Consider the following 25998-nt stretch of genomic DNA (forward strand, 5'->3'; position numbering starts at 1 on the left):
CCTTCTAGGATCACAGTACGGCACATCCCTGTGTGGACGGCATGCTCCACTCCAATACAACTGGCACAGAGCAGAATTCCCCTAACTCAATCCTCCCTGCAGGGGCACCAGCACAATCCTGACAGTGCTCTGTCTCGGCTGGGTTGGCGCCTCTCCACTGACCACCACTGCAATGCCTTTGCCCCATTTATCACAATACCTTTTATGCAGATCAAAGTTCTTCATCTTCACTGAAATTCACACACTTTCTCCACTACATTCTCATACCTGAGGTTCATCCAGTGTTACCCAGTAATCCTGCTCCTCAGTCCGAAGGTCCCAGGACTGTTCCTCACATGTGTCAATCGTGTCACATTCCCCCATGGCCTGTCACTTAAATCAACCCTTCACCTCTGCCGAGCGAGCATCTTGTCATCTGGCTTTCTAGTCCTGACACCTATATGCCCACACAGATGTCCCTAGGGTTCCCATTCATCAGTATACATGCTGGATTCATTCCAAGACTTCACCATACCAAAATCTTGTATGCACAAATAGAACAAGACGTAGTGTTTGCAGGTCGCCTCTGTGACATCATCATCTTTAGACTACCCAGCACTATCTAATGTGAACATCATGAGATTAGCTGGGATCCATATTGTTCAGGAACGATGAAGCTGTTAATGCTGTTTTGGAACATTCTTCATCCAGCTGGCTCAATCTCTGGCTGCACTTTCCAGTGGATGAACAGGGATGAACAGGCCCCAGTGTGAGAACTGCTCTAGCACTAGCTAGGGCTCAGCCTTCACGGCTTCCACCTTCTTCCTTTTACCTTGTCAACCTGCTCAAGTCCCTTCCAGCCCCACATCTCTGCATCTTCCCTGCCTTCCCAGAACTCTCGTGTTATCTTGCTTTCAATAACCTTGCCAGCATTGTATTTTCTCAACATTGACACACTGTGCTCACCTGCATGAAGCTCGCCCTCCATCAGGCCAACACCACACTTTCTTCCCCTGCATTCCTGTCCCAGTTCTCAGTACTAGTGGATCACCAGGCCATGAAAAGTTCATGATTCACAGTGCCTGTGATCCTCGGTAGCACACGCTCATGTCCACATACATCTGCCCATCCCCCTCTCCTCTGTGCTCCCCATTTCCCACCTTCCTCATTCCTGGAGAACATGCCACCTCCATCCTTCCAGCCTGCAGAGCCCCTCTTCACCTACAAGCTCAAGCTTCTCCTACACTATGGGAAAAAGCACAGTCCGTAAGTGTGGTTAGCGTAGGAGACAAACAAAGCAAAAACGCTATCTTCAAATTATTACTTTGAGAGCCCTAACGTTCCCCCATTTTCTTCAGTCCTGTCTCATTCTCCTTAGGCCCTGGAAGGCGTTTAGCTGACTACTTACTGTCTCTACACAGCCTATCTATGTCCAGACTCATCTGTGCTTCCTTCCACTCAGTAAATAAAGTTTGCTTCAATTCCTATGCACACAGCATGGCTCTTAAAAATCTCAGAGAGATGGAAAAAAAATGCCAAGACTCAGTTTAAAACTATCATTGTATAAGTAAAACAAACTCCCTTTAAAACAGTTAGATGTCTATGTACTCACGGCTGGCAGGAACTCGATAGGAAGGGACACTGTTTTCCTTGTGGAAGGAGCATTGACTGAGACTAACCTGCCAGTGCTGCGTGACAGCATTCCACACACCCACTTTCCCTGTGTGACTCGTGGCCACCAGCTGGTTCCCAATGAAGAAGAGAGCGTCTACAGGAACACCGAGGCTGAACACACCTTAACCGGAAAAGCAAACACAGATGTCAGTCCAGCACATCTTATAACTGCTCACAGCCTAGATTAAACATCCCCAGGTTACTACAGCCTACTGCCCGTGTGCTGTGATCAATGGGGCCAGAACTGAGGCAGCACCTGTACATTCTTACATTTCCATTATGAAACCTGAGAGCAGAGTCAGCTGGGCAATCTCACATAGCTATCTAGTGTTGTCTCACGATGTGGCTCTCAGCCCTAGTTCACCATAACCACCACCTGACAGGCAGGAAGAGAAAAGACTCCGGGACTATGCCAGACCCAGTAAAACCTGCTAGGAATTTAGAGGTAGCCTGCTCATGGACTAGATCTTGGGGAAACCACTGACTAAAGGCACATACTTGGCAACTCAACTATCTGAAAGGTATCTAAAAAAATGCAGAAATAAAGTAACAGAAGACCAAAACATCACACTGTATTCAAAACAAGCATTTAAATCTTTAACCATTTCCCAGTATTTACATTTCAATCGAATTAAAAAGAAACGGTATAAAGCAAGAAGCTTTCTGAAAGAACACAAGACAACTCATTTTACCAAGATTCACAGTTTAGTAGAGGAAAGCACACTCTTCTCTACTACAGTGCACAGAAACAGAAGGGAGTGCAGCCAGACAGTCATCAGAAGGGTAAAGGAGCCAAGGAAGGGCTGAGGGAAGAAAGCCATGGGAGCTGGGTTTTCCAAAGGACTTCAGGTGCCACCAAGCTGGAGAATCAGAAAGGGGAAGCTAAAACTAAGAAAGGGGCGTGTGGTCTAAGGGACACTCCCACTAAGGTGAGAGTTAGGCTTGTGGCTCCTCTCAGATGGCACACAGAGCCTATCACTGGCCTGTCTCCAGCCATGTCTGACAGGCTCTGAGACCATCACCACTGGCATTTCCTGTTCTTCCGACATCATCTAAGAAGAGCTCACACCATGGCCCACTCATCACTCTCACCGCAACAATGGTATGATCTAAAATGATTTATTTGAGAAACATTTTCTGGAAATGTCTTTTAATCCAGTCACTTGTAAATCTGAGTCCAATCTCTAAATCTTGCTTTATTTGGACCATTATTAAAGAAGTGCCTGTGTATCAATGTGAACAATCTTTTTTTAACATTTAGTCACCAAAACAAAGACTCAGGAGGCCTTAAAGAACTCAGGGGTAAAACAAAGTGTGCTTTAAAAAACAAAAGCCTGAAAAGATGACTGTTCCTCCTGGGCCTCAAAGCAGAATTGAGTGTCTCCTTCTTGTTCAAGTCCATACTATATGAGAACAGAAGACAGCACACAGCACCTTCAAAGTTCCACAGCAATCTTGAAGAAAGCCATGGGGCCAGTGAGAGCAGAGGAAAATGCAGCCAGTGCAGGCCTGACAACCTGAGTTAGAGCCACAGAGCCTAGAGTGGAAAGAGAAACCAATTCTCACAGACCTGTCCTGACCGCAGATGCCCACACACATGCTCACACCTGCACTCACTCACACTCACATCTTGTTTTTAATATCAGAAACAAAGCAGTAAGAAAGATGACAGAAATGGACAAACATGAAACTCAGAAGAAAACATCAGTAGTCCTGTTACACATTCAAGTGTTTGCAAATAAATACATATTTACATGACAGGCACATGAGTATATCACCTGCCAGCCAAGACAGAGCAAAATAAGCTACAGGACACATATAAACTGCACTTCAAAGCAGAAGGTACTAATTCTACATCATCCACAATTATTTACATAGCAGTACTATGGGTTTGAGGCAGGGCAACTTTTAAAAACAACTGAAGCCAACTTCATTCAGTTCTGCTGCAGAAATTAAAGCAAGCTGATTTTCCTCCTGAGAAGGGTGAGGTTTGGGGAATTCAAGAATAACATCGTGAGTAGTCTTCAGAATTGAATGTGTCACTCCAGCTTAGCCTCAAGGATCCTAACCACTGTTGGCAGAAAAGGCAATAGCATGAGTGTGCAGAGTTCTACCTCGGCTCCCCTGCTGAAGCAGTCCTTGTCTGAGTCAGAGGGCAGGGGTCCAGCCTTGGGAGAGCCTATCATGCACCCATCAGCCCAACCATTTGTCTGGATGGTAAAATGCCAAAGAACAGCAGCCAACAGATGGCTACCTTTACAGGCATGGACAAATCACTACAGGGCCAGGTCCTCCTGAGGCTCCCTACCACGCTGCCCTCTGCAAATAGAGGCATCATCTCCACTCAATAGCACTTGAAAGGAGAGAGTGAGTCATGAGTAACTTGTTGTCTGTCTGTTTACCAGCTGGCTCATGTTGAGGCCCACACTCTGCCTCAACTCTTTTCTCAACACTTTTGGCTAAGTGCTCTGGTTAAGAGAGAGTGTGGCTCTTGGAGCAAGAGACGCGAAGAATGGAGACAAGACAGGGTGTGATTCAGTCTCTTCTATTTTCTCAAGTCTCCCTTATTGAAGGGAATTCTGAGGTATTTATATACACAAGCAGGAGAACACAGGTGAAAACACTTTACCACGTGCACCATACAGCTGAGGTCACTAAACAGCAAAACAAGCTATGTGGGATAAACAATATATTTATCAGAGTGTGCTTCAGCTGTTATAGGCTTTTGACAACCAAGTCTTTCATCAGGGTATATGGTTCCAGATGGCTGCAAAGTTGATCTAGCCGCTTTCTACTAAAGTCAGCTCCCAACAGGCTCAGTCAGGTCTCTATTGCTGAAATAAACACCACAATCAAAAGCAACTTGGAGAAGAAAGGCTCTATTTCACCTTCCAGCTTGCAGTCCAACATCCTAAGAAGCTGAGGCAGGAACCTGGAGACAGAACTGATACAGAGGCCATGGGGAAACATTACTTTCTGGCTTGTTCCTTATGGCTTGATCAGATGCTTCTTAAATATCCCAGAGCCCCTGTCCAGGGGTGGCATTACCTAGATCCTTCATATCAATTAACAAGAAAATGTGCCACGGGCTTGCCCATAGACCAACCTGGTGGGGGCATTTCCCAATTGAGGTTCTCACTTCCCAAATGACTCCAGCTTATGTCAAGTTGACATAAAACTAGCCAGTACAGCAGGATGCCTTTAATGTTAAAATTTGTTTTCTAACCAAAGGGGGAAGGTTATCCTGTTAAACACGATACATGATGTTCACCTATTCCATACTTTAAAACAGTAACAGCAAAACTGGACAAAATATAAGAAGGCACTTTTAGGCAATGTACAAAAGGCAGCAGAGGACTCGAGATGTGGGCAACTGTGTCTTCCTGCTCCGGGCACTCCCATCAGCACACAGAGGTGGATGCACACTGCTGGGTGGGATGGGGAAGCAGCATAGGGATCTCACTAAGGTCACCCAGGTACAAATGAAAGGGGTGCTGTGGAATGGTGGGAAGTCCCAACAGCCACAGTACATTAGGTGCTTCCACCTCAGAGTGGCATGCCTAGCCACTAGAAGACCTCTGACACTCTGAGAGGAAACAAGGAAGGGAGGGAGAAGGTGGAGAAAAACAGATTTGGTATCTAACATACTGCTCCCCAAAACAAACAGAACAAGCCTATTTCAAGGAGGGTGTCAGTTGGTATTTGTTGCCAGCTACAGAAATTCAGTTTCAAGTGAAATGAATACTCTGAAGATGTCCGCTGATGGGCGTGAATACCTCCTAACACTGTCAGATGTGTGACCACGCTGACTCCAAGGCCAGGACACATTTCAGCTGGGGAGTGAATGGTTTACTAAATCTGCTTAACTCAGTAAGCCAACATTTTCCAACTGATCAGCACAGGTGCTACAAACCACTCAAAGAACAAATCAGACTGGGGATCTCAACTTAGCAGACTTAGGAAAGTTTCATGATTCAAGTGCAGGGTTCAAGAGAAAGAGCCACAGTTTTTTGAAATTATTATTTACAACAATGTAGTAACAACTGCTTATCATTTCAGGCCACCTTGTCTTTACATAGATCAATAAAAACAATGTATCACAGCAAACTAAATATAGAAATAGACTTAGGAATTACAGAAGACATCAGTACAGTGGTTGCTGCATGTGCACAAGGGCCCAAGTTCAGGTCCCCAGCACACACTTGAGAAGAGAGAAAAATGTTCTGCATGCCTATGTCCTCACTCTAGTGGTAGGGGAGCGGAGACAGAGGGATCACTGTGTTTGTTCATCAGCCCAGGCAAACTCAGGCAAACTCAAGGGAATAAGGGAGAAAATGAAGGAGCAGGACACCCCACATTTTTCTGTGACTCAACAGACAGGGACATGGGCATGTGCACTCACACAGATATGCATGCATACATACGCCAGTCACATGTACTCGAACACACAAAAATAAAAGTTTAAAAAGACTACAAAACTGTAACCAATATTACTTGTCTCAAAATTTTTCTTTTTGGAAAACACTTCTTTTCATTAAATGTGATTTGAATCAACATGCAATGAGTTTAGTATTTCTATCTTTATATCAGTAAGTACTAAAAATTCCAAGTTTAATTTCTAATAATATGAATGGCAATGGATAACAACCTCTACAAATACTTTTTGGTCTGGACTAACTTAAGAGAGCTTTGGTTCTGAGACCAGAAAAGTCTGAGAAATTTGGTTACAGAAGGCAGACAGCATGAGCTATTTACCCACCTTCAGAGAATACAAGTGGAAGGAACCAGCTGCCGCTGGATGGAGGTGCACCAGGCTCTACCTCAGTGCTTTCCTCTAACACAGCACTTCTCACAGAGGTGTGCTCTGACACTGGGCCCAAGAGTTGTAACAACTCCGGCCAGTTGTCACACTTATGACCAGTCTCTCCTAAACGCCAAACTTCCACAGGCAACAGCCAAGCACAATGTAAGAGTCCTACCAATTTCACTTCCACTTCCTCCATCCTGAACACTCCACAGGATGATGCTGCTTTCTGAGGCGACAGCCACCATTTTGTCCTTGTCTCCGTGAGGCCCTCCAACCACTTTTGCATTTAAAGCCACCCGTTCAATGGTCCAGTCCAGGTATGGGCTCGTAAACACTTGCTGCCATCCTGAAGACTCTTTGATTCTGTTAAGAACAGACATGCAGAGGAAACTTATTAGTGCTGGATGAGAAAAAGAACAGAAATCAACATGGCAAACAAACAACAAAGAGACCCATGTCCTCTATCCACCTCGATATACTGAATATCATTTTTGATATATCATCTACAAAGACATTATTCCTTATCCTATATTTATATATATAGGACATGTGTCCACAAAAAAAGATCTAGAAGACTGTATTTCTCCAAAAAATTAAAATTTTATAAAACACTTTAAAAATTCAAGGGAAAATGTTAAGACTGCTGAGGTTTGGTCTGTTGCTATGCACTGTAATGCTACATTCTATACCACAGGGTTTAGCTGCCTGCAGGCAAATCCTCACAGTTATAAGCTTTTGTTGTGCAAACCCTGTTCTTTAATTTAAAGCTATTGGGTAAATAAAAATGGTAGCCAATTACTGAAGAGATTAGAGGTGGTTGGGTTTTGAGTTACCTGTTACCTGGCTGGGGGTTGTAGGAGAAAGAGACAGGGGTGGGGGTGGGGGCAGACAGACACAGAAACAGACAAGAAAGGACATGGTGAGAGGAGGAAGCCTCCATGAAAGTTAGGTAAATTACCCCTACATCCAGTAATTGTCAAAGCCAATTAAAATTACCATGATCTGACTCTCAATCATCTATAAGCTAGACAGAGGTAAGTTTACATTACTTTATCTACATAAGATGCTGAGTTTCTCACGCTTTCCTACAAAAAGCCAAGGCTGTGTTCTGTATGATCATGGCCAACAGCAGTCAGCATTTGAGAAGAGTTTGGATTCTTTCCTGGTAGCAACCATATGATGTCACTAATGTGACATGGCAAGAACTGAAGTCTCTGATCCTCAGATGACATTACATCAAACACAAAATACCTCAGTCTCTGAAGACTGGTTTATACAGGTCCAAGCAGGACACTGGATATGCCCCCTTTTGTTCTCCTCCCCTCCCCCTGTCTCTATGTATTGAGACAGGCCTGAAGTAGAACTTACTGTGTAGCCCAGGCTGGTCTCCAACTCAATCTTCCTGCCTAAGACTCTCTCAAGAGCTGACAATATAGACTTGTACCTCCATGCCTGGTTCCCATTTTTAGTAAATTTCTCTGTCCTATATGAACTCGGGTCTTCTAGACTGGTCTTCTGTGTGAATGAACAGCAAGCCCCCAGGGTTATAGCCTGATTCTAGCATCATGATGAACAAGTCAGCAAAAGTACCATTTTAGTTCTGTCTAGCAGGTGAAAGGGCAGAGCTGCCCTTTACACTGTCATATGGTGGAAGCTAACATGGCTGGCCACTGGTAGGACCTGTGCTACTTAACTAACACATGCACAGGCACAGGCCACTGTTTCCAGATGTCTGCTCAATAATACAACTCACAAGGTACATAATTAAGCCTTATTTAAGCTTCGTCTTTATTTAAGCTTCAGAGCAATAAAGGGTCAAATTTACCAATTTTTCTCAAACATTGCAAAGGTCTGTAATTTAAGCACCCAAGGTCTGTAATTACCCTTTTCGGCCACCAGATGGGAGTGATGTATTAAGATAAACTTAAAACTACTCAGCCAATAAACTCTACAACTGACAACTAATATTAAGGAATAAAATGTGGACTTTTAGGCTCTCTCTCAGACTGAGCACAAAGCAGGGATGGTCCACACTTCAAGACTAATGACACATGCTGTGTGGGGTGTAGACACAGGGTGGCTCCCAGTCAAACTCAGCAGACACGTTGGTGGTCTGAATTTGAAAGGATGTTGATCCTGTACACAAAGATGCAGGACACAGACACTCTTTTCCAGACAGCACACTTTTTAGTTTCAAGCCTACAGCAGGTGAACTTGTGTTTTCAAATTGAAAGGCATGCAAAGAAGTCTGCAGCTGTGTCATTTCCATGGCCCCAACATGGAGCTTGAAGCACATAAAGAGACAGAGAGCACTGACACTCTGCTCCAGCTCATCACCGCGGACTCTGGAGTCAGCACAGCTGTGTAGGGATTGCTGTATTTTCCATAGTGAAACCTCAGGATTTAGTTAATATGAAGCAAGTTCTTCCTCAAATGAGTGTATTTTAGCGTGAAAAACATGTAAGAGTTCAAGATAGCTGAACACACAGAGACACACAGACATGCCCAAGTATACACATACACACATGGGAAGAGGGAACTTCACACTCTACAGGAAGGCAACTTACATGATAAATGATGCAAACATAACTAGTTACTCACTTGAACAAAAGCAAAACATTCTTAAATTTCATATCACCTACAACAAAGGAAATTCCTCCAAGATTAAGAATCTAAAATGGAGTCCAGATGCAAGAGAGCAGCAACTTATACAAGTTCTCTATCCACTTGGTGACCACTGTCAAATGCAGGAAATAATGGGACACAAACCATACACAAGGCAGTGGCTTATGGGAAAGCACATGTAGCAACCCCACCACTCTCTTGTGTTAATAAGCCTTTGAAGTGATATAAAACTATAAAGAAAAATATTTTGTAGAAAAGGCTATGATCTTCAAAAGGTACTATGAAATTTGTTCTCAAACGGCTTGTTTGCTCATCAGTCTGCTGTTGCAGGATGATTTCCGGCTACACTGTATTCCCAGTGGAGCTCAGTGATTGGGCAGTAGAAGAGGAGGTGGAGCTGGGAGAAGGAAAGAGGACGTGGGGGAGGGAAGGAAGAGAGCTAACAACCATGGAGAAAAACAGACGGGTTGAAAGCAGTCCTGGGTAACAATTTATATCAAAAGCAATTTATAGTGGGTAACAATTCTAATTGTGTGGGCATCTTGTTAATTGAGCATTTCCAAATATATAAATCTATTGGATAATCTTTAAGCATTAAGAGTCTTCTTTCTACCAAGAACTGCAAGTTTGGCAGGTAATGTCTGGGGCTTAGTGGAGAACCATGAGGGTGACAGAACTGGCCCAAGATCCATGCTTTGGGGCAAAGATCTTCATAGAGCCGATTGGCAGAACCAGCAGCCATGTGAGCAGTGGTCTGAGCCTGAGCGGGAACAGCGGGAACATGGTGGCTGCCCAAGAACAAGTCGGACTGAGCGCCATTTTTTAAATATCACCCGATATAGTCTGCTTCACAATCTGAGTTTATAAAGAGAGCCAGCATGCTTGCCCTTTTCATGTCCACACCTGAGTTACCAGCTACAGTCATGGGCTAACTGTGTCAGCCTACGCAATGCCATGGGCAGTCACTCTTCCTTCCCCATCCCTCTTCCTGGAGAATTTCTTCAACACTCTGGCAAGTGACAATCTGCAGCACTGCGGCAGAGGCAGAGCTGCCACATCACTGAACGGTCACTGCAAGTTCCTGGAATCCTTGTCAGTAATCAACTGTGCACCCGTGCTAAACAACCGGGAGACTGGCCTCTAAGAGCCTTTCAGTTTATACTCGGATGGTGGTAAGTCTACAACTCTATAAAATTCTCATACTAAACATCTTATAATGTATAAGAACATCTACAAAATAATCACCTGAAAACTCATGCCTATTAGTGTCTAGTAATTAAGTTAAAAACCTACACAGCACTCAGAACCAAGTCTGATCTGTTCACCACTATAACCAAAGCTCAGCCCAAGCAAGTGGCAAGTGACAGACAGCACCCTCCAGAGGCAAACCTGCACCATACACTTTTAGTACTTACATGGGGACAGTAAACTCCTGAGGCATTTTTAAATCTATACCCAACTTCAGCTATTTTTTGTTTCTTAACCAAGGCACAAAACAATCGACAGAAAATTCTGACTTCTTTGATTTTCCAGTAAGGAAATTAAATGGGGCCATGCTGAGGGAAGTAAATTCTGGCCAGCCCTGCTTCTTTGCCATGGGAGCAAAAGCACTGCCTGAGGCCCACAGCCAGCAGGATCTGAAGAGTCTAACTTTACCGTGTTCAACACAAACAAACTCACTCTGGACTCTGCGCTCCTCCTACTGCCTTTCGCTCTAATCCAATACCATAAAGCACGATGCACTGGGCCATGCACTGCAGACCCAGCCGTGCAGATCCTGCCTCACTACATCACTCCCAACACCGTGGCAATCCGAACAGGACAGAGCTCCCCCACCTCTGCTGCACAGGACAACAGATGGACTCATCATGACAAAGAAATTACAGACTCACAGTAACAATCCTGCCTAAGGCACACAGAGCTGCATGAGCCAGCTGTGAAAGAGTGATGTAGTTCAGCTGCATCACACTTCTACCATGTGGGAACATAAAACACTAAGGCTGCCAGCAGTATAGAGTGGGTACCAAGTAAAAGCACAAACTAAATTATAACCATGTGCAGTAGATGACACATGCAGGGGAAAATGAAGGCTAAAAGGAACAGATATTCAACCTAAATATAAAATATAATTAACCAAATGATGAAACACACACAGTACCTGTAACACACGGCGAAATGAGCATAGGCAGCTACAATCCAGTTGTGGTGGCCAGCAACTATTAGCACCTTTCTTGGATCCACTGGAACTCCTGTCAGTTTTAAAGAGAAGCATTTATATCTTACACTGAGTTGGAAAGTTCTGGCTCAGTGGCCATTTCATGCTTCTGCCTTCATGTTTGGGTTAAGGTGGTCTGAGCAGAGCATGCTCACAGCTTATTAGACTATGGATCATGCCTTCACCAGACTGAGACAAAGTTAAGTAGTTCCAACCAATACCACAAGGCCCCAGGAGCCTAAACTGGGAACTCACTAGCCAGCTCTCAACAGAAAGTCTGTTAACTGTTCTGAGAAACATTTGACAACAGAAAGAAAACAAAAACAGAGAATCATACTATTACACATCAAAAAAACCTGTGTGTTAAATGAGATTTTCCAATATGTAAATAATGAATCTGGATTTAAAACAAATACAAAGGGCTGGGGCACAGCTCAGAACAGCAGCACTCAGCACCTCTGCCATAGGCTCAACATACAAAACTGTAAGACGGCGAGAGAGAAAGGCAGGGAGAGAGAGAGAGATGGGGGGAGGAGGGGAGAGAAGAAAAAGCAATATTTAAAACTCATGGGTGTTTCCCTGCGAGCTGACCATGCACTCTCCTTCTCTGTGTTCAGTTACTCACCCAGCCTAATAGTGTCTTCTCCATTTCCAGCAAGCACAGGCTGCGTGCCACTTCCCCTGGCTTCGCCTTCCATAGAATTTAGTCCATTCCTGGCATCCACAGAGGACCTAGCAGTGTTAGCTACTTTACGACTGGGAATGCCTACAAAGGAGAATACAAATTTTATCTGTTACCCTTGTCCTCATACTTTCTGACAGGGTCTTTAAAAAAAACAACACCTCTCTCAGAGGCACAGTGCTGCACAGATACAACTCTGGTAAGTATCTGAGGGGATAGTGACCTAAGCCTGCAGAGCTTGGGGGCTCGGGTCCTTCAGCTAAGGGCCAGTGCTGTACACTGAGTGATGCCACAGAGGTCCCCTCTGCCCTTACTGAAGAAGGTGCCAACCCCTGCTCTACATACCATGTGGCTTCACTCTCATGCAACGGCACAGTCTGATGAGGTCCAGATTTATCAAAACTCAAATAACCAAAACTGTTTTTCTAATTTTTATGCTTATGTTCAGTGACAAAGAGGATTTTTTAAAGACTGACCAAACGTGAGCTGCGGTACCTGGTGGGGGCAAGTAGCCATGGAACAGGACACTGCCGCAGGATGACCTCTCCAGCTCCTCACACAGCAGCAGCCTCCGCACTGCAATAGTCAATGCAAGCGTGTCAGGGGACATGCAAACACAGCTGCTCCACACCTACTTTCTCTAGTTAAGGGCGGTGAGAAAAGAAAGGAGAATGTTTAAACAGCTCACAGCTGAGACACTGTCTCACTGTGAAATGCTCAGGACTGAACTACTCTCCAGAGGACCTGAGAGAAAACACTCTGCCTCTGGGCAAGCTTAGCCCAGCACAGGATCAGTCCCAGAAGATCAACACATACCTAGAGGAGTGATCCCGTAGAATTCTGCCTCGTGTCTGAGAACATTAATGCTGACTCCCCTGTAAAGAAGCGAACAAAGGCTGTGAGCTTTCTAACACCAGAGACCTGGGCTACCATGGAGACCACGGAGGAAGCAGCAGACCCCTCAAGGGGATGAGGCCACCGAGCCTAAATTTTGTTTTTTCTCATATTCTCTTTCCAACACCATTAATCACCTGGAAGTGGTTAAGAGTGTGTGCTCTCTTCCAGAGGCAAGATGCAGTTCCCAGCACCCAAAGGGCAGCTCATATCCAATGGAAACTCCAGTCCCAGGGGATCCAACTTCCTTTTCTGACCTCCAAGGACACATGCAAGTACATGCATGCACGTGGTACACAGATACATGGGTGACATAACACTCTACACATAGAACAAAAATATTTAAAACAAAACATTGTTACCTACTTAAAAACCATACATATTTTGGTGACTTGTATGAGTAAGAGGGGTTTGAAGAATAATACAAATAAATTATAAAGAAAAATTCAACAAGAAAAGAACAGCAGAAACTGTTCTCTTATGGGACTTTCTAACCACAAGTCTCTCTATTAGTAAGTTAACCTCCCCATTGTTCTGTATGCGCCCTGCAGGCTTCACCTCCTGACTGGATGTGTATTTCTTCTACAGTGCCTAGGACAGTGCTCATTTACACACCGTGTAGTGTGTTTGTTGGTTAAATAAACTGAAACTTGGATTTAAATGGCCAGCAAGAACTTAGTGTCGAGATGCCGATGTCACTGCCACAGTAAGTAGTAGAGCCGGTAACATGTGATTAACAGGTAAGAGAGCGTGAGCTCCAGGGCCCACAGCACCAAGGACTCACTTGAGGCTCAGCTGCACCCACATCTTATTTCCTTTGAGAACATGGCCAGGCCTCAGCATATGTAATTGTGAGTTAACTAGTTTAACAGAAGAATGTATGGCCTAGGAAGGGTTGGAGTAAAGCAACAGCAGCTGAAAGATGAGGACCCAAGGGGAAAGGGATTCAGATCCATCTATGTCACAAAAACGCCAGATAGGTATGATAGCCCACAGACACAGAGGAGCCCAGAGCAAGCTGGCTAGCTAGACTAAGTGATGGTTAGATCTAGGTTCAACTGAGAGTCCCTGCCTCACTGTAAAAGGCAGAGAGATCCAAGATGCTGACACCAACCTTGGTACATGTATATATACATACAGACACACACACCCACATGAGAGAGAGAGTGACAGAGACAGAGGCAAAGTCCAAGACAAGGAAAAGCTCAGAACAAACATGGTCTCAGGAGCTCAAGAAGCTGCAGACTGTTGCCTGGACAGGCTGGCAAACAAATTTGTGATTTGTGGTACCAGCAATACAAAATGTTATGCAAAAAACAAGGTTAAAATTTTGTTTTAAAAAACAAATTTCTTCTTTTGAAAAGTAACCACTCAAAGCTTACATTTGCTGGGCCTCTTAAATGACAAAGGCACTGGCTGATGCAAAGGCAGGAGACTAAGAGAGAGTAGGCTCTAGGGGGATGTAAGTGTGGGGTCAGTCACAAGCAGACTTTTGCAAGGAATGAGGTGCATGAAAATCCCTCACTGGGGAAGCTGAGCCCCTCCTCTCACCCAAGCACAGCACACTGCCTCAAGACTCAAGAATGCCACTTGCATGCATCCTGTTTCAGCACTGGGAATGCAGCAGGGAACATAACAGACCCCCCAAAAAATGAATATACAACTTCATCTGCAAAGGACACAGCTTCAGGGACTACAAGTCTAAATTAAATGAAGAAGCAGCTAAAGGTAACCCCAAGGTTCCTACAAAGTTGAACCTACAAAAAAAAAAAAAAACCCTCAAAGCCTTAGTGAAGGTTTGACAGATATAATGAAAATTTTATATATATATATATATATATATATATATATATATATATATATACTAATTAAAGCTTCCTGATAGGAATACAAACTGTAATTCAAGAAGGCAAACTCAAAGGTATGGTTTAGGTGATGGTTCAATGATCCATGAACTACACACGTCCACCACAAGCTGGGTGTATAATGAAGAGTGGGTGCCCTTCTAGAGTTGAGGCCTGTTTAAGGATTACTAAACTGTTAGTATATAGAGCCAGAGCTGAGGGACTGACAGGGAAGAAGTGTGGACACTGCCTTAGGCAGACACAACAAAAACACACAACAGAGAGGGGACAGGATTATAAGAGAAACTGAGTACGGGCAAGAGACAGACAAGCAAGACCAAACGCAGAACTATCAGCCATTCGTCCACCATCACCTATTCTCAGCAGAGCAGCAGCCCCATCAGACTTGGACTGCATCAGGGGCCCTTAGAGGCTGGCAGGGTGAACTGGGGGCAAAAGAGAATTCTAGAAAGAAACAGGCAACAAACCACAGTTGGGGAGTCAGCTCCCTGCATAGCCCAGCTGCACTGTAGCTACACACCAAGTAACTCAAGCACGTAAAGCTTCCCAACACAAGAAACAGGATCATCTGAGGAGTTGGAGAAGTACTACCCTGCCCTGACTGTTGTGATGGTGGCACACTGTCAGCGTGTATCTCAGTAACTGTTAACACGCTGTGCCATGAGCACAAATATACCCACTACATCCCAGTGCTTCCTGAACGGGCCCAAACACTGGCTGCCAGCTAGGCCTCAGAAAGGATGAATCACTTACCTTAAGTCAAGTTCTTTTGTCCGAAGAAAATTTAAAATGGGGGCGAATGCTGCTGGGTCCCTATCAATAAATATCTGCAAGTGAAGAACTGTGTTATTATCAAGTCAAAACCAATGTCCCTTTCCATATCTGAAACGCTAACAGAACAACCACTGGGTTACTAGACTTCCTTGTTTTAATGTTTCTAACACTGAAAAGATACAGCTGTGCTCAATGGTCCTGAAAGTGTTTTCATTTCTGATCAGTAATAACACTGGAGGAGGGAAGAGAAAACACCTGGGGAAACACTGCCATCTAGAACATTCCAGACTCAACCAACACTTTAAAAATAACACAAATTTTCCTCATGCTGCTATGGCAGTTTCTACTGTGGCAGCCACCATAACTCCCATGATAAATGAAGGCAGCACTGTGCAGTCCAGTGCAGACATAGTGTTACCAGAGCTGTCACCTGGGCAGGACAGCCATGGGCTTAACTGACAATCTCACTCTCTCTGCTTCAAGGACTTGGGAGGTTTACAGCAGAGGACCACAGACTACACAGGACAAAGATGCTTACATGGAAAAAGGATGAACTGGCTTTTTGATTTAAACTTTAAGATAATTTCATGCAGACATATCTGTTTTGCTGCCTTAGTTTACCTACAAATCTCATCAAATAAACTAACTTCAGACTGCTTCTGTGAGTTGTCACTCTCCTTGAACATTAGTTATCTGAACACAGTTGTGTCTATGACAATGTTGTAAGTGCAGAAAGCAACCTCTCGGTCTACACCTTTCAGCCTTCGTTTCCACTGGACTCTCACAGGTTCATAAGAACCTTCAGGACTCTCTCTACTCAAATACTGAAATATGTTCTTAGTCACACTCACTGAGTGTACAGTTTTAATGATTGGCTAAAGCAATATAAGCTACACCCTATACTCTCTCTAATCACAAACATCTCAGATTGCTATATACAGTAGTTCCTGCTAGGGGTCTCTTTCCAGTTTAGAAACACAGTTTGTGACACTTTTTAAAAATGCCACACTGACCTGGCGCTTACTAAAATGTTAGCCCTCCTGTCACTATCCACTAAGGATCATAAGTGTTTGTTGACTGAATTTAAAAACATAACGACACTATACTCACAGCACCAGTTTCGTCTCGAAGTGTTGAAATTCTTCCACTTAGCAAACTAGGAGTCATTAAAGTAAGTAAGCTCAAGTTAGTTACAAAAGTCTCACCATAGATCCCTTACCAAATGTCTAAAGTAAGCTCAAGTTAGTTATAAAAGTCTCACCATAGATCCCTTACCAAATGTCTAAAGTAAGCTCAAGTTAGTTACAAAAGTCTGACCATAAATCCCTTACCAAATGTCTAAAGTAAGCTCAAGTTAGTTATAAAAGTCTCACCATAGATCCCTTACCAAATGTCTAAAGTAAGCTCAAGTTAGTTACAAAAGTCTCACCATAGATCCCTTACCAAATGTCAAAGCCAACACAAGCAAATTTCTGTCCCCAACTTTATAAGGATCTCAGCTTTAATCAGGTGTGGGGTGTTTGCCTATTACTCCTTAGAAGGCTGAGTCAGGAGGAGGAAGAAGAGTTCAGGCCACACTGGACCACACAGCAAAACCCTTCTCAGTGGTACAAAAACAATAACATTTCTACTTTAAAAGTTAACATTTAAAATTCAAAATATTTTTTAAAAATCTTAATTTAACTAATAAGGAAATTTTACATATTCAAGTAATCACATATGCAATAACACAAAGAACTACATAAATTACCTGGAAAAAAAAGAATCTGGAATCCACATAAGAGTCTGTCTTGAGGTACTGAATCTGCAATTAAAATCATCTTGCATTATAAATGAGAACACACCTTGAGACAGCAGTGGTCACAGGTGAGGATGACTACCCATACCGATTATGTCTGGCATGTTTACTACTGTTTAATTTTACTAGTTTGCAGCCAGAGTTTTCAGAACTCGCTCAGCAAAATCAAATGCAACACTTTGTAAAACCCAACCCTTTATTCCATCACAGCAAATCTCACCTCTGGGCTTCACTAAGAGCAGCTTGTCGCTGCCCTCTCAACTTTATGTTCTGCCTCTTGAGTCTTTCCTGGCTCCATCACCTTCTTCATGTCCAATATTCCAAGTTACAACCATCTCTTCTGACACAACTAGGTTACCAAATCCACAATGGCTCTGCCAGACATTCTGCCCGGCACGGCCTCCCTTCGAGGGACTAGAAACTCACATACACTCTCTGTACCCTAGTCCTGGGCTATTTCCAATGCATGAGGAAAACGGGTACTGTCTGTTCCCTGCCCATCCAGGTCTACCACCCAAACTGTCCTTCATTTCCTTCACACCTGCCAAGGGCAGCAAATGTCAGTGGATGGCAGGCCAAGTTGAGAACTGCAGAGGTCAAATCCACACCTAAGCACTGAGACAGCAGGGGCTTAAGACATTTCATCTCCTGAGAAATGATAACTCCTTAAACTGTACATTTCAAACTTACTTTTGAAGAGTGTTTTACTTATATATATTATACACACACACACAAACACACACGAAACCAATTATGTTTTGTTTTTTAAGGTGGGTAGCAGTGTTTGGAGAGTGACCTGTAATCCCACAGCCTAGCACTAGCACAAACCCAGGTCTTTTGCCAGAGCAACAAGTGCTCTTAACCACTGAACCAACTCTCCAAATAATTTACTTCTTATAGATTATATCTATATACAAAGATAAAGATATGTTCCATTAGAGATACAAGGATGCTAACTCATAACTAATTTCATAGTTTATAAATAATCTAAGTGTTGTCATTCCTATGCTCATTAATCTAAGAAAGGAGCGAAAACCAAATTAGGTAGTATATTTCTGTAATCCCACTGAATATTTAATCCCACTGAATATTCTGTAATCCCACTGAATATATTTCTGTAATCCCACTGAATAGTATATTTCTGTAATCCCGGAAGCTGAGGCAGGGGAGTGAGTTCCATATACTTGGAGCTTGGAGCAAATTCCAGGCCAGTGAGTCTTTGTCTCAAATACATACACACACAGATATATATATACATATATACATATATATATATATATATATATATATATACACACACATATATACACACACATATATGTATATATGTATATATACACATACATATGTGTGTATGTATATATATGTATATATTTATATATACATATATATATTAAGGCTTAAAAAGGAAGGAATTCAACAAAAATGTACTCAAGAAAACATGGCATTTTTTCCTAAAGGATTTCTTAGTAAACTCTAAAATAGTTCTATAGGTTCAAAGTTCATAGTTCATAGGTTACCACTAGTCACAGAAAACTTAATTAAAAGAAAACCAGTCAATGATAAATGGAGGCACCCACAGCAAGGCTCATTTGCAGAAGGCATTAGATAACGTCAAGTACTAATGGTGGGGTAGTTCACTTTGATTGTCTAGGATCCCATGAACCACTTTGGAGTGTGTATGAAGGAGTCCCAACAATTAAACCAAGAGGGAAGATCTAGCTTTGCCCCAGTTTGTTTTCTGTTGCTATGATAAACACTGACAAAATCAGCCTAGGGAGAAAGGGCTTGTTAGGCTTACAGGCTCAGTCCATCACTGAAGGAGGCCAAGACAGATGTAGAGACAGAAGACTGGAGACAGGAACTGAGGCAGAGACCATGTAGCAATGCTGCTGACTGGCTCCCCTTTCCTTAGCTTGCTCAGCTACCTTTTTGATATAGCCCATGCCTGCCTACCTCGGGATGGTACCACCCACCGCATACTGGGTCCACTTGTTTCACTTAGCAATGAAGAAATGATCCCCATGGCTTGATCACCTAGCTACCTTATACAGCCCACTACCACCTGCCCAAGAGACGTACCACACACAATGGGCTGAGCCTTCCCACAGCAATCACCCATCAAGAAAATGAGACATTTTCCCAGCTCAGATCTCTTTTCATAGATGACCCTCACATATGTCACGTCCACAAAAATCAGTACAAACGAAGCAGTCAAGGCTTTCCATTGGCTTGGTTTCAGGATGGCAGGAACCTGCAGGCAGGAACTGAGGCCAATCCCATGGAACAATGCTGGTTACTATCTGGACTAAAGGACTGATGGGAAAGCAAAGGAGCTGAACATCACACCCATGTCTCTGCTTGAGAGCAGTGGCCGAGGGGCCAGCGGCCAAGCTTCTGCACAGGGTGGACTGGACTGCACCCTCCAACCATGGGCCCAAAGAACTCTTTACCTTAACTTTCAATGGCTTTGTCAGGCATTTTGTCACCACAACAAAGCAAACACAGACAATAACTTCTGACACTACATGTTCATTCCAGGAAACCATATTAAAGCATGCAGGCCTGCTTACAACCATAACATCACACGAGCACAGAACACAGAGAGCTGTAGTCACAGCACTCAGGAGGTGTGGGTCAGGCGGTCACAAACAGTAGGAAGGAAACCTTCAATACACAGCCAATCGTCATCAAGTCCACCCGCAAAACAATCTGCAACTTCTAGGCAAAGAGACTGGAAAACATACATATGATTAACATATTTTTTATTTTTAATCTCCTATCTCGTGTGCCAGACTGATAGATGGTGGTAAACACATCAACAAGAGGACTAAAAAAGTTAGCATATCTGATTATGTAGTATACCCACTCTAGTGGCTTACTACAAAATTAACCTGCAAATATGAAGCTAAATATGAAACTATGAAGTAACATGATTTGTTATGAAAAACTACTATGATTATAGTTATGAACACTATGATAATGCCACTAAGCCTCGGGTTCATGATCATTTCCTCCAGGTCTTCCATCAATGCATGAGACTAGTACCATAGCAACTTCTCATTTCAGGAAATTGACCAATAAAGTAACTTGCCCAAGGTTGCCAACTTAGAGGGAAGGCCTGCTATGTGCAGAAGAAACCCAAGCTACACATGCTGCTCACTGTCCCACCTCGAGCAGCAGGTTCTGGGACTTTCTTCTGGTTCTGAGCAAGCACTTTCTGCTCCTTACTCAGTGGCTCCGGAGCTGCAAGCCGTGCCACAGGTTGTCTTTTAAAATGTTCAAACCAGTAATGAATGTATTGTCATACTTGGTATTAACTGCTGACTAGCACTTTGAAACATTCAGAACCCCGTAAGAGCCAAGTTCCACAGGTAAAGTGAAATCCTTGACAGCTCAGTCTTTAAGACACATACTTTCTTTGTCATTCCTGATGCATCGTGTAGGAATGCACACTGCAGTGCGCACGTGGAGTCAGTCTGCTCGTCTGTACTCGGGTCCCAGGCAGGAGCCTCGGGTGGCCAGCCCTGCTGTTTGTTAAGTGCCCTTTTCAGCCTAGCCATCTTGCTGGTCACATCCACCTCCAATACTCAATAAACAACAATGCAATGGCTGAAGAAATGGCTCAGTAATTAAGACCATTTGCTGATCTTGCTGAGGACCAGAGTTCAGTCCCCAGCATCCATGCCAGTGGCACTCAACAAAACTTACCACACCTGTAACCCCAGCTCTAAGGGATCCAGCCTTTGGCCTCCACATGCACCTGCATTCACACACACAATTAAGACAGAACAATCTTTTTTTTAAAGTGACAACGTAATTTAGTTTTTTGTCATAAAGCTATATTCTTTTGAATGCCTGGAAATATGTGAGCCATCCACAGATGTTAGAAACCAGGATGAAGATCTAACATGATCACAATCCTTCTCTGTAGTAACATACACGGTACACTCGTTTTGTGGACTATTTCTCTTTCGCATACCAAGTTACTTGCAATAGTTTCACGTAATTCTAAGTGGGCAGGGAAAACACACATTTACATCAGATGAGGTCATCTGCACAAGACCCAGTATGTATAGAATGCAGCAGAGGTCATTTGCATATGACTTGCTATGTATGGAATGCACTAGAGGTCCAACTTCTCCAGCTGTTAAAACTTTGCTTTGGAGGTAAAAGGTGACAGAGCAGAAGGCCATTCCAAGTTCTCCAGCGCCCAGAGAGCTCATGGCTTCACTGCTGTTAATTTGTATTTCTTAACTAGCAAAAGTGTTACATGTTTAAAATCTTTGACATTGAAAACTAGCCTTCCCAGGACAACAAAACAGCCTATGTTTCAGAGCACCCCTCTCCCTGTATTCTTACTATGCCTTAAACCCAAGCTCCCCTCAACTAGTACAGGCAATACCCTTTGGTGAGAAGACTAATGTGTAAGTCATGGCAAAGCTACAATAACGGGTTTTGGCTTTTTGTTTGGTTTGTTTGTTTGTTTGTTTGTTTTGCCAACAAACTTAATAAAAGGCACAGAATGGGAGTGGAAGGCCTAAGAGAGACTAAAGATGGCAATTCATCCGGTTTTCTCCTTGCGGATACCTAAGGTGCTCTCAAGTCAGTATTCAGACACACTCCTCTGCATGTGGAACGGACCCTTCCTGTCCGGATAGGAGAAAAACCAAGAGACACTCTGGAGATGAACGACGATGTTGATCTACCCCGTTCCCTGCACCGACACTTAGATCACACAGTCCCTACGGAGGCAGGTTTTCAAAGACGCACTAGTGTCCCTCGCAAAAGCTAAGCTCACAACTTGGTAAATCTGCAGAAAAGGGAGGCCCGCTCCTGCTCCTATGCAACAGCTTAAGCCTGAAGCATCGGAGACTACAACCAGCTGGAACGCTGACAGCTAGGTGTCAGCACGCCTCGTGCCTCGAGAGGCTCCAAGTCACTTGGTCAAGTAGGCCCACCATGCCAACTGTGCTCCTGAGGCCTGACACCATAGGCACCCGGGGGAATAAAGTCTGGCACTCGACCTGGGACCAGACTCTGAAGAATGTACAGGGCTGCTTGATTCATGCAAAATTGTACCTGCCTGTTTCGGGTACCCCACCTGGCCTTGCAGACGCCACCTTGCCCTCAAGTGGGTACCCCACCTGGCCGTGCAGATGGCACCCTGCCCTGAACTGGCTACCCCACCTGGCCGTGCAGACACCGCCCCGGCCGCAGCACCTATCCCACCTGGGCTTGCACATGTCACTCCTGCAGCAGCCGGCGTCCCACCCACTGACCCCGCGCGGTCAAGGGCTCACCTGGTCCCCCCCACATTCAGCTGCACGATCTCCCCACTGCTTGCCGCCGCCGCGGCGAAGCTGCCGCAGTGCCCGCCCGCCATGTCTGCGGCCGGGGCCGGGGCCGGAGCCAGGAGCGGCAGCTCGGCGGCCGGAGCACACTCGGAACGCCGAGCCTCCCGCAGCCTCCCGGTTCGCGCCTGCCTTCCCAGCTACGTGCTCACGGCCTCCGCCTCTCGTGGCTGCAGGCCGCCGGCCCAGCCCGGCCCCTGCTCAGGGTCCACTCGCTTCCATGGCGGCCGCCACAACCGTCTGGAAGACGGGTCGCTGCGAGGGACAAAAAGCAACAGCGCTGTCGCTTCACGCTTACGGAGTAGGAGTGGGCGGGGCTGGCGAGAGGGAGGAGCTCCTGTGATGGGCGTGGCTTGACGGAGGATTTCCGCCACTGATTCCCTAGGAAAGATTTGCCTCTTGCCTCCTCAACAGCACACAGATTCAGGGAAAAAAAAGAAAAAGAAAAATTGAAGACCTTACAAAGTCTTCAATTAACCTGCAAACTGCATAGTTTCCATGCCACCACTATTCAGCTCAGGAGAAAGCAAAAAACACTGCTAGGGTGTGCAATATCCAGCAACGTGTTTCTAGTTAGTACATACACACACTTTTATCTTGTTTACTGATTGTCTTTTTTTTTCTCTGAGCATTATGCATTGGAGCACCAAACCTTAGCGATTTCGTGTCCGTGTGTGTGTGTGTGTGTGTGTGTGTGTCCTCCAGGGGATAGAATATGAGGCCTTGTGCTTGCCAGGCATCACTGACCTAAATGTCCAACCTCTAAACCATACTTTTTTAAAGAGTACTATGGCAATTCGATTGTAGGTCAGCTAACGAAGACAGCACACTATATTTCAAAGGTATTTAATTCATCAAGCTAAATTGTAAGCATTAAATGTCTAATTGTTTTCTCATAAAATTTAAAACCGATGGACTATAAGAGGATAAAAAACATTTTACTCTCATTAAACATTGCTTAATTTTGCTGCCAGATATGCCACTGAAATGATATACTTTCTCCAGATTTGATTTTTAAAAGGATAGCTGCACCAGATGTGTTATCCTGTAATCCCAGCATTTGGGGGTCGAGTGAACCAAGGAAAGAGAATCAGGAAGGGACTGGAGTCCTCCTCAACTACAGAGAATTTGAGGTCAGCCTGAGATACAAAGACCCTGCCTCAAAAAGAGAAGAGAGAGGGAAAGAAGGTAGGCAGGAGGAAAGAGAGGGAGAGAGAGGGTGAGGGAGGAAAGGAGGGGTAAGAAAGACAGAGAGAGACAGATTATTTCCCCTAGCTACTGGTAAAAAGATTGAAAAATAACTAAACTCTGGTACATTGTGAGCTTATCATGTGAGTGGCTTATATTTTTACTATTTTACTGGTACTGGGGATTGAACCCAGAACTTCACCCATGCAGAACACTCTACCACACTCTTTAAAATATAGAAGGTTGAGGGTTATAATCACCCCAAAACTTGTTCAAAATTACACAAAGCTGGCTAGAGAAAAGCTGACCATGTTTCACTGTGTCCTTGTGTGAAATTCATAAAGAGCAAAATGAATGCTGTGATGCCGAAGAGCAACAGTCCTCTAGACTAGATGTGGAAGGGCAGGATAAGCTAGTAGGCAGATATATATAATAATAATATATATATAATATAGAATATATTAATTATATATCATATATTATATATTTATTATATATTATATATTAATTGTATTATATATTATTATGTATTATATATTATATATTAAAATATAAGTAGCTTATCAACCTTCCCATGGTAGAAGGCACGTGGGAAGGAAAGCTGCCTGTCTTAGTCAGGGTAACTATTGCTGTGATGAAACACAATGACCAAAAGCAAGTTGGGGAGGAAAGGGTTTGTTTGGATTATACTTCCATGGCACAATTCACTGCTGAATTAAATCAGGACAGGAACCTGGAGGCAGGAGCTGATGCAAAGGCCACAGAAGAGTTCTGCTTCCTGGCTGGCTCATCCTGCTTTCTCACAGAGCTCAGGACCACCAGCTTGGGGATGGTACTACACACAATGGGCTGTCCCTCACCCCATCAATCACTAATTTAAAAAATGCTCTGTAGGCCTACCTAGAGCTTGACCTTATGGAGACTTTTTTTTTTTTTTTTCAGCTAAAAGTTCCTCCTTGCAGATGATTGTAGCTAGTGTCAAGCTGACATAAAGCCAGCCTGGACAGAGCCTTCAGTGGAAAAAGAAATACGGGAAGGAATGTACATATGAAAAATAGCTTTTATTATTCAGAACCAGAAATAGTCAGAAAGGAAGGGGCAGACGAGAGCATTGACATATTGTGGTTTAATCTCCTACTGAAAATAAATAGTCTATAAGCTTTAATTTTTCAAAGCCCATTTTTAATGATTGTTCTTAAGTGCTTTAACCTCCCTTCTAGCCCACCACTCACCAGAGATAGTGGGAAAGAAAGGTTATTAGGAAACGGGGGAAGTGGACCTGCTTAGAAATGGTTCTTTGGAGCAAATTCCATTTGCATTGTCTGGAAATCAGCAGTTCAGTTCACAGGTCAGCAGCAGCAGCTCCATCTGCTCACAAACACTTCACAGATACATCAGCCATCCAGTTTAGAAGTGTCATGATAGCAGCATCGGTGGCACAACCTAGCAGGAACAGCCAGGCCTTAGTCAAATCAGCACAAGTTAGCACATTGCCTACATGTGCGTATATGTCCATATATGTGTGCATTATCTTATATGTATAGATGTATTGCCTACATATACATGTGCACTATATGTGGGCAGTATCTTATGTGTATGGGTGAATTGCCTACGTGTGTGTGTGTGTGTGTGTGTGTGTGTGCACTATGTGTGCAGTGCTAGTGCACTGAACTACAGAAGCCAGGAGAGGGCACCATATTCACTGGAACTCGAGTTACAGTTGGTTGTGAGTCATCGTGTGGCCCCTGGAATTGAACCTGGGTCCTCAAGCAGGATCAATGAGCATTCTTGAATGCTGAATCATCTCTCCAGCTATTCCCTTTTCTTTTCCGTTTGATATTTCTAAAAGTGAAAATTTACTTAGCAGAAAACTTACAATAAAAACTCGCCCCAAACATACTTTGAGGGCAGAATCGTAGTGGTTTTAATCTGCATGGTATTTTCTTCCCAGTGAAATAAGAACTCATCCTTTAGCACTTAGTTGTGACAGGGATTACAGCAATGATTGGTGCACCAGTTTAAATGACACACATTCTATCCCTTTTCAATAAAGACGACCTTTCTTCTATCAAGCAGCTTAGTCACTTGAGTGGTAACTAAAAGCCACTGTGGTTGGTGCGGTCTAAAATACTCCTGGCTTGCA

At 43.9% G+C, this 25998-nt stretch overlaps 1 protein-coding gene across 4 annotated transcripts in view; it reads right to left on the reverse strand.

Annotated features, from left to right (window-relative positions):
* Positions 1 to 22970, reverse strand: part of Kctd3 (potassium channel tetramerization domain containing 3) — a 39146-nt gene extending 16176 nt beyond the window's left edge. Inside the window, exons 1-10 of one of the 4 annotated variants that reach the window (XM_034513066.1) lie at positions 22617 to 22970; positions 17266 to 17319; positions 16626 to 16671; positions 15495 to 15568; positions 12799 to 12857; positions 12478 to 12558; positions 11926 to 12066; positions 11244 to 11334; positions 6633 to 6823; positions 1659 to 1774 (exon numbers count right to left, since the gene is read on the reverse strand). In XM_034513066.1, the coding sequence (XP_034368957.1) occupies positions 1659 to 1774; positions 6633 to 6823; positions 11244 to 11334; positions 11926 to 12066; positions 12478 to 12558; positions 12799 to 12857; positions 15495 to 15568; positions 16626 to 16671; positions 17266 to 17319; positions 22617 to 22699 (936 nt within the window). In that variant the 5' untranslated portion in view covers positions 22700 to 22970. Of the gene's footprint in view, positions 1 to 1658; positions 1775 to 6632; positions 6824 to 11243; positions 11335 to 11925; positions 12067 to 12477; positions 12623 to 12798; positions 12858 to 15494; positions 15569 to 16625; positions 16672 to 17265; positions 17320 to 22616 lie in introns of those variants that run through there. The other 3 variants (XM_076941592.1, XM_034513068.2, XM_076941593.1) reach the window with 3 other exon arrangements.
* Between the last annotated feature and the right edge of the window lie 3028 nt (positions 22971 to 25998).

Source organism: Arvicanthis niloticus, chromosome 10 (assembly GCF_011762505.2).
Source record: "Arvicanthis niloticus isolate mArvNil1 chromosome 10, mArvNil1.pat.X, whole genome shotgun sequence".
Taxonomy (NCBI): Eukaryota; Metazoa; Chordata; class Mammalia; order Rodentia; family Muridae; genus Arvicanthis; species Arvicanthis niloticus.